The following is an 11,133-nucleotide window of genomic DNA, read 5'->3' as shown; positions in this document are numbered from 1 at the left end:
TCTAAAACAAATACCAATTTCTTTATTTCTTTTACTGAACATGAATGAGTACAAACAAAATTTCTCTCTCTCTCTCTCTCTCTCTCTCTCTCTCTCTCTCTCTAAACCAAACCCCTAAATAAACCCCACCTCTCCCCACCCATTTCAATTGCATGTCCCCTCCCATTCCTTTCCACACCCTCCTCCTCCCACCTCTCCTCTCTTTTCTCTCTTCAACCCACAAGAAATAGTAAACATCCCCCACACCCACAACATATAAACACACCTCTCATGGCAGTTGAAGCCCACCATCTTCACCTCTTCCCCTCCCGACTCCTTAGAAACAGGTATCAAAAAACTCCTCGCCACCTTTATTCCCTCTACTTCATATATATTATTCACAAGACAACGCTTGCTATTCTTATAATTCTTGCGGCAGGGAAATCACCAACGCTGTGGAGAACCAATCCAGCATCTACAACACCCAAATGAGCTTCGTTGCGCCGGTCTCCGGCACCACCGGCTCCTTCATCCCCTTCTACAATCCCACCACCCCCACCGCCGCCTCAGAAAGCAGTCTCACCTTCAACAACCTGGCTGCCACCGCCGTGGCGTCGCTCCCTAAGAAGAGATCGCGAGACTCCGACCGCCCGCTCTCCTTCCTCGGTGAAGACATCTCCTCCCACGTCCAGCAGCAGATGGTCGACATCGATGGGCTCATCGTTCATCACGTAATTCTCACATTCTGACACCCACAGCTGCCGAATTTGATCGTATTTATTCGATCGGTATAACGAGTTCGATCGATGCTTGCAGGTAGAGAAGGTGAGACTCGAGCTGATGGAGCGGCGAAAGCGTTTCGCAAGGCAAGTCCTCGCGGCAGTCGAGGAGAGAGTATCGAAACGGCTCAAGGCTAAGGAAGAGGAGATCGAGAGGCTTGGCAAGCTCAACTGGGCGCTAGAGGATCGCATCAATAGCCTGTGCGTGGAGAACCAGATATGGAGGGATTTGGCTCAGAACAACGAGGCCACCGCGAACGTTCTCCGGATCAACTTGGAGCATGTCCTCGCAGCCCAGGCGAAGGTCAAGGAGGATCGCACCGGCGAGGGCGAGGCGGCCGACGCCGAGTCATGCTGCTGCGGCGACAACCAAGAAGAGGAGATAAAGCTGACGAACCGATGGATGAGAGCCTGCCGGAACTGCCGAGAAAGCGAGCCCTCGGTGCTGCTGCTGCCGTGCCGGCATCTCTGCCTGTGCTCGGCCTGCGCTCCGGCGATCGACGCCTGTCCCATCTGTAAATGCAGTAAGAGCGGCAGTGTCAATGTAAACATGTCCTGAATCCGAGAAGAATAAACAGATAGCATGCTCAGATCATACAGAATTTTTAGTCTGCGTTTTCGAAGACATTTTCTCTCTCTCTCTCTCTCTTCGTCGGATTATGTTCATAGCTTTAGATGAAAAGAAAAATTTCTTTTAATTATTTATAAAGCTACTCATGATCAAATCTTTCCAAATTTCTTCTTCTCAGTGGCATCATCATGTTGTGCATGATGTGATCGAGTTATTGTCGTTCTTTCCTTCGAATCCCGGCTTTTCCAGCTCGATGAAAAAAAAAGAAGAACAGAAGCAGCCAAACCGAAAGGCAAGCACTATGAACTAACAGCACGAAGAGGAGACATCACCACACGCCACGTGTAATGCCCCACGCTCACGTACCACACGACAAAGAAAACCCACGTCCGTTTTTATAACAGCCATCAAGAACCCATCCGATGATTACAGTGGGTTATACGGCATGTTTCGATGTATGGGACTCACAGGGGGGGGGGGTTCACGAAGCGGCGTTGGTTTCGAGCAGTTCCAGGAGCGGTGGGTGCGGGTGTCGGTTGGGGTGTCCGCTTGCAGCGAGCTAAGTTAACCGGGACCCCCCCCCCCCCCCCGAAGAGGACAAACGAGGAGGGCGCGCGAAATCCCGGCTGGGCCGGGCGGAGGACCAGGCGACAAAGTGGTTGGGGATAACGCTCCGCCATCGGGCCCCACCGCAAGCCCTTTTCGTCGCCGAGCTCTCCGGCCCCACGTGAATCGCCCGTGAGACCCGGTGGGTCCACGTGAATAGCTCACGTCGTGGCACCTTACGATCCAGCCACGTAGACGATTCCACACCACGCCGCGGTCTCCCTCATCGAGCTGCGCGATTGATCTGGGCCGTCAGATGTCTGATATTTCTGATAGCACCACAGGCCATTGAGTTGTCGAATCGGCGTCATCATCTCATCAAATATCAAATGATGGAGGGACCATCATGATTCGTGCCGGTGGTTCCTGTTGTGGTCCGCAGGATCTTTTTAAGCCATCCCACCGCCACCACCTCTGTCTCACGTGACCTCTATTAGTCAAATGTTAGGACCCTTATCCTTGAATATCTTTTATTCTTTTTGGACTTTTGAGATGGTATTTGGCTGCTAGCTTTTATCTCCTTATGGTACAACCATTTTATTCATGAGCGGTGTTTGGCTCTAAATTTGTCAGATCTTAGTTTGTCCAGCACCAGAGCTTGATCAATATGAACAAGATATAAGCTGCATACATTCTTGGAGGTTCGGTTGTATCTTTCTCACGAAAAAATGGTTAACCTTGTTCCATAATGTTGAATGTTAAATCATACTTTATACAGATTTCAAAATACTTAAAACTTTTTCATTCATCCATTTGCACAGAAATATCGATGATTAGTGTAAAAAAAACAGATGATCTTGAAGCGGTCATTAATTTGCGTGAAGATGAATCTTTCAGTTTTCTTTGTTATCTGTCAATTTGTCGATTATGCTGCAGGGAATAAATGAGTCGTCTTGGTTAAATTGGTGTGGAGTATAAGAACTTGGCATTATGCTTTAAGGAAAGAGCACAAGAATAAGAACTCCATTATTGCGGTACGTTAGCTTGCATGCTTTTAGGACTTTGGAAGGTTAGTGTTGTATACGATGACTGAGGAGTGGGGATCAGTGATGGGAACCAGCTGCATGGAATTTTGACAGTAAAGCGAATAGATTTCTTTTTTTTTATGCAAGCAAAGCATGTAGATAACTTTTGAATTCTGATGCCAATCTAATGATTCATTGGAATTTGTCCATTATGTATTGCGACGGTAGGCAGATAAAGGGGGTTTGTTTTTTAGCAGTATGTGTGTTTTTCTGTTTTCTTGTTCATTTCTTCTTTCTTTTAAACAAACTTTTCACTGGAATGAAATCTTCCAACTCCCTGGCCTCCGTTTTTTCCCCTTCTCTCTCTGTGTGCGTGTTTGTTTTTGTGTGTGAGGGAGAGGAAGCCGTTAGACAGATAAAGAGGTCCTATTGCCATGACTTCTCTGTGTGTGTGTGTGTGAGAGAGAGAGAGAGGGAGAGAGAGAGAGAGAGAGGAAGTTGTTGGATAAAGAGGTCCTATTGCCATGAAGTTAACAAGAAAATTGTTGTAACGCTTGGTGAAACCACAAAGGATAAAGTTACACAAGAGTTGTGTAACTTTAAAGAGAGAGAGAGATCAGAGAGAGAGAGAGAGAGTGGTATGTGTGACTTATGTTAGACAAGGACAAGGAGTGGTTTCAAATCCATGTGGAAAGATTGATAAGGAGGCAAGAATGGCCAAAACAAGTTGGAAAGGATTTGAGACACTTTCTAATTAAATGGGAGAATGAATCTTAGTGAACACTAGAGGTAAAGTTTCACAAGGCATGCAGTTCCATATTGCTTTGAAGACAAATATCTATGGTAGCCTACAAGTTAATGCACCACCATTCCAACATGGTCTTCCAACTCTTTATGACCCACACTTCTGGTGTGGAATAAATAAGAAAGCATATCAATGGTTGGATATTAGGGTTAGGGTGCAGCGCACTTCTCCTAAAAGTGTGTATACCTGGCGTGGTGCTTTGAACTTGAGAGCCCGTTCCCACATCAAACAGTGCCAAAGTTTTAAAAACTTGGGAAACAAAGCCACCCCTATGTCCATCTCCATCTCTTGATTAGACAGAAAGAAAAGGACGCAGAGAATGGAGTTTGTGGCAGTCTCTTGCCTTGGTCCCCATCCATTGTGTCACATATCAATGTCATGTGGGTCCTCCCCCTCCCCTTAGAGTTTGGCTCTTTAGCAAGGAACAAGTAATCTAGTCCTTAGAACATCTTCATCATAGATATTCCCCAACAGTGGTAAATTCAGCAACTGGTGGCATTAATAGTTATCAGCTAGCAACAAATTAAAGGAAAGGAGTTCTACTCCAAGTGTTAAACGTTAATAATTCATTATATTTCAAAAGAAAAGAATTACTTTGGAATGTTTTCTACATAGCAACCACCCTGTGATGGAATTAATTCAAGCATCCACTTGAAGACAATGGAGTTGGAGCTATCGCATTTGCGGACCACTCCTCATCATCCAACGTACACCCCACGCACCCTGCCAATGATCAAGAGGACAAGGACGTACGGGCCGATGCTTCCATTTATATTTGTTTTTCTTTATTTTCTCCTTATATGGGATTAGCTAGCTTGTCCATTTGAAGGAACAAAAAAAAAAAAGAAAAAAGACTTCAGGTATCTTGGCCCCATTCCTGTGCTTTTATTATTTTTAGTGGGCTTGCCCCCATCTGAAAGAGATGGAAGGATGCATGCCATAATTTTTGAAGGATGGACATGAGCCTTGCACTTGGGGTGGTGTGTTGTGAGGGACCATGCATGATGGCTTGGTATAGAATATGCCAGGATGATGGGAACCCAGACTTTCTCTTATGGGCAGCCTTGCACTCCCCTCTCCATGAAGGATTTGATGTTGATTCTTCCTTTGTTCTAAGCATCATACTCTTTAGGAGTGGCCCCAGCATTTATAAGACAACTCATTTGCCCATCTCCTCTTCCAGCAGTGACCTAGGGCTCTCCTTATGTCTTTCAGAAAGGTATGGAGGGGTTGAGATAAGAATCAGCTACCCCAACCCCTAGAGTTAGAGGAAGGCACAACTCCTCCTGCCCCACCACCTAAAAATGATACCTTAGACAACACCCTCCTCCAATGCATCCGCTTTGGGTGAGGATTTCAATGGCCAAAGTCCCAAAAGGGAGCACATAACTCCCCCTCCACCTATAAATGATGCGTGGGGACTTTCAATGACTGCCATGGCTTCACTTTTGGAGGATGGAGGAGTAGGCCTAAAGCAAAGACAATATTGTTTATTACAGTGTTGAAGCAAGGACCGATAAAGATGGGAATGAAATAAGTAATGGGTGCAACCATCCAATGTGCTAAGTTTTGCTTTGGAGAATGAATCAAATAAGTAATGGGTGAAACTAAGAAAAAGGTAAATGAAAAGCATACAACCATTCCATATTATATGAAATGATTGTCTTCTTCTTGTTGGCCATACATATATATATATATATATACACTGTAGGTCTTAAAAGTTGAGCAGAATATCAACACCAAAATCCTCCACAATTCAACCACCAATAACACTATTTGACTGGTTCTTTGTTCATTGATTCTTCTATATATACTTTGGACAAAAAAATATGCAGGATAACAAAAGCTCACAAACGAAGTTATGTGATATCTCTCAGCTTTTAATAGATTAATTGGATCTAAGGTAGCCTTGTGCCTTGGCCTAGAATAATAGGCTTGTCGCGCGTTGGCAATGATCCCAAGCAAGGCTCCATTGGAAATGAATAAGAATTTGTCCATCCTCTGCACTGTGAGCTACCATTTTCATTTGTTTAATGTGGGACTGTTCCAAGTTCAGGTGACAAAGCCCGTACTTGATATGGCCTTGACCGTGAACTATACTTTGCGGATCAAACGAGAGATGGCTTATGCTGTGGGAGGCCACGCTACTAATTGTCATGGTACCTTGCCCTATCCCTTCCTTTGCACTGCAAACGGATAACATGGCTTAGCAAATCATAATAACATAATCTTGATATAATGTTAATATCATCGCAAGACCGCAATTTAGATGAGGTGCAAGTTGTATTTTGGGCTACCGAATAAATAAAACCTCGATTCTCCGTCACGCCACCAATTTGAGGATCCATTCAGACTTTCGAAGCTGAAAAATGTTCATCTTAATTGCTTGCATTTTGCCAACTTTTGTTCAGACATGCAGAATAGGAAGTTGAATTATAGAGATATAATCTCACATATATATTTTTTTTTAAAAAAAAAATAGCATGCGCATGATATCCCATAGAATCTTCAATTTTGGCATCCATGTGTTCTCTAAATAAACTTCAAAAACTTATTTTCCCCTTATATGGGCATCGTAGAGATAGATAGAGTGATCGAGAGTGATCAACCTATATTATAATTACCTAGGTCTCAATATTGAGGATGCATGACTAAATATTTGAGTTCAGAATCTTTGGTTGCAAGCAATGGTACCTATATGATGGAAATTTGAGATATCTTACACTTATCATCTCGAGATAAAAGAAGAGAGAGATGCTCATTTTAAATCCCTAGAGGGGAAACTATGGCTAGGAAAGAGTATTGTTAGTTGTAAGTTGAGCATTTTAGCTAGGACCAAGGGCATGACCATTGATGAACCCAACTCCAAGGTAGGAGTTGGTGGAAAAGTTAAGGGAGCTATTAATGCTAGCCAAAATGCTTCTTTGCATGCTATAACATGGAGAATGCTATTAAGGATAAAGAGAAAGCTTCGATTTGGAGGGAAAACCCAAGTCACACCAAGTCTCTTGGGCCAACGAGGCAAAGGAGGTGCTAGGGCTTCTAAGCCCATCTTCCCCATGTCACTGGCTCAACTTAAATGGCTTAAGAAGTCAACTACGGATATAAGACTATCATGGACCCAACTATGTTGGCAACGAACAATGCATATTAGCAAAATGCTATTTGGCAAATTTTTGGAGAGGCTTCTTCCCATTAATGAACTACATATGGTTGCAACTTAGTAAATTATGACCATTAAGGAATCACAGTTTTGTCTCTAATATTGCAAATGGCTTCTATGTATTTCAGTTTCATAATGAAGAGGATATGGCTACTATGCCTCCCGAAGGTCTATGGATTGTTAACAAGAAGATTTTAAATCTCATGTGACAACCTGTGCGAGCGTGTGTTTAGTCCAACATCGCTTATTCATTGAGAAGATCTTAGGTACTTATACAGGATTAAAGAATCCAAAAATATACCTTCCAGCTAGTTATTTTGGGTGAAGTCTTAAATTGTGACAAATGGTATTAGAGCAAACTCAGCCCATAGTCGATGTAGAATAGGGGACACTGCAGTACGGGTTCATGAAGGCTGACCACGGGCCGATTGTAGTGCTTGTGATTAGATTTGAATCTTTATCCTGATAAAGATGTTAGGGCTTGAACGAGGGGAGTATGTGAGAACCTGTGCAGACGTGTATTTAGTCCTACATCGATTATTCGCCAAGAAGATCTTGGATACTTATACAGGACTAAAGAACCCAAAAGTATACCTTCCGACTGACCATTTTGGGTCAGATCCTAGGTTGTTACATATCAGGAGTTGGATAGATGACTTCAAACCATCTAAGGAGACCCTCTAGACCACTATATCAAGAATCTAGCTCATTGATCTTCCTTTGGAGTATCGAACTTGAGATGGTGATCTAGGTGGCATGAATACATCGATTGCATCTACCATGGATCAGAAAACTATCCACAGAAACTAGTGTAATTATGACAGCGATTGTATCGAGGTTAGAATTGCCACTCAAAATCCGATATGATAGGTCGACATGCTGACAGATGATCTGCTTTGCTTAGTGGAGTTGGAGAAATATATCATGACGCTGAAGCTATTCTACAACAACAGAAAATGATCAGGGATCACCAGAACATATCTAGCTGGGAACCCTCTAATGCTTAAGTCAAGTGAAGTTTTAAGAAAAAACATGAGAGATAAAAGAGAGGTAGAGATTTTAGAATATGATGATGGAAGTTTTCTTCATCGTACATGGTGGGTCCCCATGCCTGATATTTATAAAGGAGAGGATCTTGTGAACAATATGGTATCACATCAAAACTAATGTAATTGTGCCAACGATTGTGTTGAGGTTAGTATGAAACTATGAATGACCCCATGAAGAAGAGGGTTTGGGTTGGACCTCTTTTATTAATTAATTGAATATGAAACCATCCCTTATATCAAACAAGGTGGAAGGCATGGACTAGTCAAAATGATTCAAAATAAGAATGAGTCAAGAATAAATAAATGGTAAAACCAGCCTATACGAAGATTTCAGCTCATTAACCTTGAATTTGATACCATGTTAACCAACTGCTAGACCTCAAAAGCTTACTTTGATAGAGAAAAGGTCTACAATGCATATCATGCCTCAACAATTATGGACCATAAGGTCGGTATCTATGTTTGAGTATTTCTGTCTAATCTTTTACTTATCTTAGCTAGAGTGAGTACCATCTCTGTCATGAATACCCATAAGAGTCATTCAAAATTTCAAATGATATTCTTCATAAGGTAAATGGGAATTCTATTGGGATGGATTAAAAGGCATCTCCATACCGAACCCAATTGTTGGTGGGCATTGGGTGACTCAGAAGAATATTTTGTTGCCCAAGAAAGATAGTGGTTTGAACCTTAGAAGTCTTAGGTGGGCAGAACATATGACAATAGGCTTGCATGCCCTTGATATATATCTTGTGGGGCAGAGGTAAAGCCAGTGCAAACACAAATACGGCACTCTTGACCCCTGGGGAAACTTGGCTACACAAAATACATCTTGGACATGGGATCTATATATATATATATATATATATATTGTAGCTACCTGCAAAGCCATATGTGATGGTTTGCGACTTGTGATTGGCAATGGTAAGAATGCTAACATCATTTCTATCTAGTCCATGGTCCATGGCTTTTTGATCCACCTCTTCAGCACAAACCTACCTATATATATTGACACTTTGCATGATCTTTTTGATATTGTGGAGAATGCTGTCTCTACTATAATGTAGAAATAACCAATGGAACTTACCTTTAGTTCAACAGATTCTGGGAATGGATGTTGTAGAGCTTGTTAGTATAGAGATCACTGGTCTTGGCATGGGTCTTCTTAGATTCATAAGACTGCGAAGGACATTAATTTGTAAGCACCTTGCTCGGAAGAGCATTCCAAGGAGTGCTAAGAGATTGCCTGGTTGGAAAACCATTTTTTGGAAACTTGTGGTTCCAAGGGTTAAGAAATCCTTTGGAAATTGGCTTGGGGATGGCTGCCAAGTAAGGCTCGGCTCTGATCCCTCTTGTGTTGCGTAAGGCCCAGCCTTTTGGCCCGGTCCATGATAGAAATAGGCCCAAAGAGAGAAAAAAGAAAAGAAAAAAAAAAAGAAGAAGAAGGGAATGAACTTCCCTTGTTGGAGTTAGAAGAGGAGACCGACTCGGGCTCCTCTTCAACTTCGGCGGAGGTTAGGAAACCCTAGCCTCCATGTCTATTTAAGGGACCTCACCCCTCCTTCGAGCCTCACCGTGGATCACCGAGTTCGCTATGGATTTTGAGTATATTACTTAGGGGGATTGCTCGGAGATGTCACCGTCGATCCGGCCGGAAGAGCTCACCAGAGGTAAGTACTTATTGTTGACTCCTCTCTTCTCCTCCTTTCGGCTATTAGGCCATGTTTTCCACCCTCTATCATCATTATTCTTTATTGTATTACCTGTATTATGATCTGATTCTTGTTTCATAAGTTAACTAATTTGATTGTCTAGAGTGGACCGACCCAAATTGTCCGACGCTGCTACCCAGTCGACCCTGTCAATCTTGCACCCGACTGTTGTCAGGTACCATTGGATCCATAATTGATAACCTCTGATCTATTATCTTTTTCTTGATCAAATATATATTTCTTGATAAGATAGATTGAGTTACGTTGAACTGACTGATTCAAATAATTGGGCATTGTCATCTAACTAGTCTCATATATCTTCCTGTACAAATCTATTTTCATAGTCAACCTTGGTTTTGTATGGGTTGCAGTCATCCAGACAAAAAAAATAATCCAAGAAAATCTTATACTCTAGTTCTAAATTGAAGATCTTGACCCTTATTTTAATTTTCAATTAAAGAATAATAGAGATGTGAGTAATTCAAATATTAGAACTCTAAAATTACGTAATTACTGAATAATTGATTCATTAATATGACGAATGATTGATAAGGAATAAGTTAGTATTATATTAATATTAAATTGACTGGACATGTTAGCTGTAGATTGGTAGCATTGTAGCTGTGTTGGATTGCAATAGAGGTAAGAATATCTATGCTCGGTCATCAGATATATGTGTGTGTTTATTAGTTTGTACCGTTGGATTTGCATTGTGAGATTTATATCGATAAATTTGGTTGGGCATGTGATGATATGTCTTATATGATTTATAGTATAAATATATTTGTATGGTTATTATATGTATCAAATATTGAGAACATGATTATGTGAATAAAGATGCCTTGAATTTGAAAAAAATATATTTATATATATAATAATTGATTTGACAAGAGTAATGGATAAATCAAACGGATAAAATATGACTTGGACTAACCTCATCATAATGCCCATGGGCTAACACATAGGAAGCCTCTACGAGCTTATGCGTGGAAAGCCACCGCATACAATAATTTTTTCTCTTCTAAGTTTGATAGATTATAAAAATAAAATATAAAAACAAAATGGAATTCTCATATAGAAAGAGAATGATCCATTTTGACTGTTGTTATGAGGTATAACACATGGGATTGAACATTGAGGTGAAAATGATCTATCAGTTTTATAAAGTCGATCAATCCATACAAATTTATGAATTTTCTTTTTTTCGAACTTGATTTGATCTGGCCAGAGTTTTATTTGTTTTCTAATTTGATTTCTAAATTATGGATGTACATTGGGCTAGGCCAGCCCATGGCCCGTTTGAACTTGGATCCCAACTCAAAAAGTTTTGGTCCGATTTGCTATCAGGGTAAGCTGGGGTCATTTATTTATAAGCCCAATAATCAAGCCCAGCTAGGCCAGCATACATATAAAATACAATATTAGGTCATATATTACACATATGATAATATGATACTAAATATTGTATGCCATAAAATTGAATATTACAAGTTATTTTACGAAT

General features: G+C 41.3%; 1 protein-coding gene across 1 annotated transcript; it reads left to right on the top strand.

The window, feature by feature from the left end:
• The first annotated feature begins 144 nt into the window (after positions 1–144).
• Positions 145–1,493, top strand: LOC103702885 (putative BOI-related E3 ubiquitin-protein ligase 3). Its single transcript, XM_008785516.5, has 3 exons — positions 145–326; positions 419–710; positions 796–1,493. The coding sequence occupies exons 1-3, from the start codon at positions 271–273 to the stop codon at positions 1,315–1,317; spliced, it is 870 nt and encodes a 289-aa protein (XP_008783738.3). The 5' UTR covers positions 145–270; the 3' UTR covers positions 1,318–1,493.
• Positions 1,494–11,133: the final 9,640 nt, after the last annotated feature.

The sequence above is a fragment of the Phoenix dactylifera genome, chromosome 1 (assembly GCF_051530095.1).
Source record: "Phoenix dactylifera cultivar Ajwa chromosome 1, Ajwa_hap1_PhDact_Kaust_v1.1, whole genome shotgun sequence".
NCBI lineage: Eukaryota > Viridiplantae > Streptophyta > Magnoliopsida > Arecales > Arecaceae > Phoenix > Phoenix dactylifera.
The sequence above is the reverse complement of the archived record's forward strand: the minus strand, read 5'-3'. Positions and strand labels throughout refer to the sequence as shown.

Bases quoted from the DNA above. Each gene is read 5' to 3' on its own strand.
- LOC103702885 (XM_008785516.5), top strand. From the start codon at position 271: ATGGCAGTTGAAGCCCACCATCTTCACCTCTTCCCCTCCCGACTCCTT. The intron at 327-418 runs GTATCAAAAAAC...TTCTTGCGGCAG, and splicing joins TCCCGACTCCTTAGAAACAG to GGAAATCACCAACGCTGTGG. The intron at 711-795 runs GTAATTCTCACA...CGATGCTTGCAG, and splicing joins ATGGGCTCATCGTTCATCAC to GTAGAGAAGGTGAGACTCGA.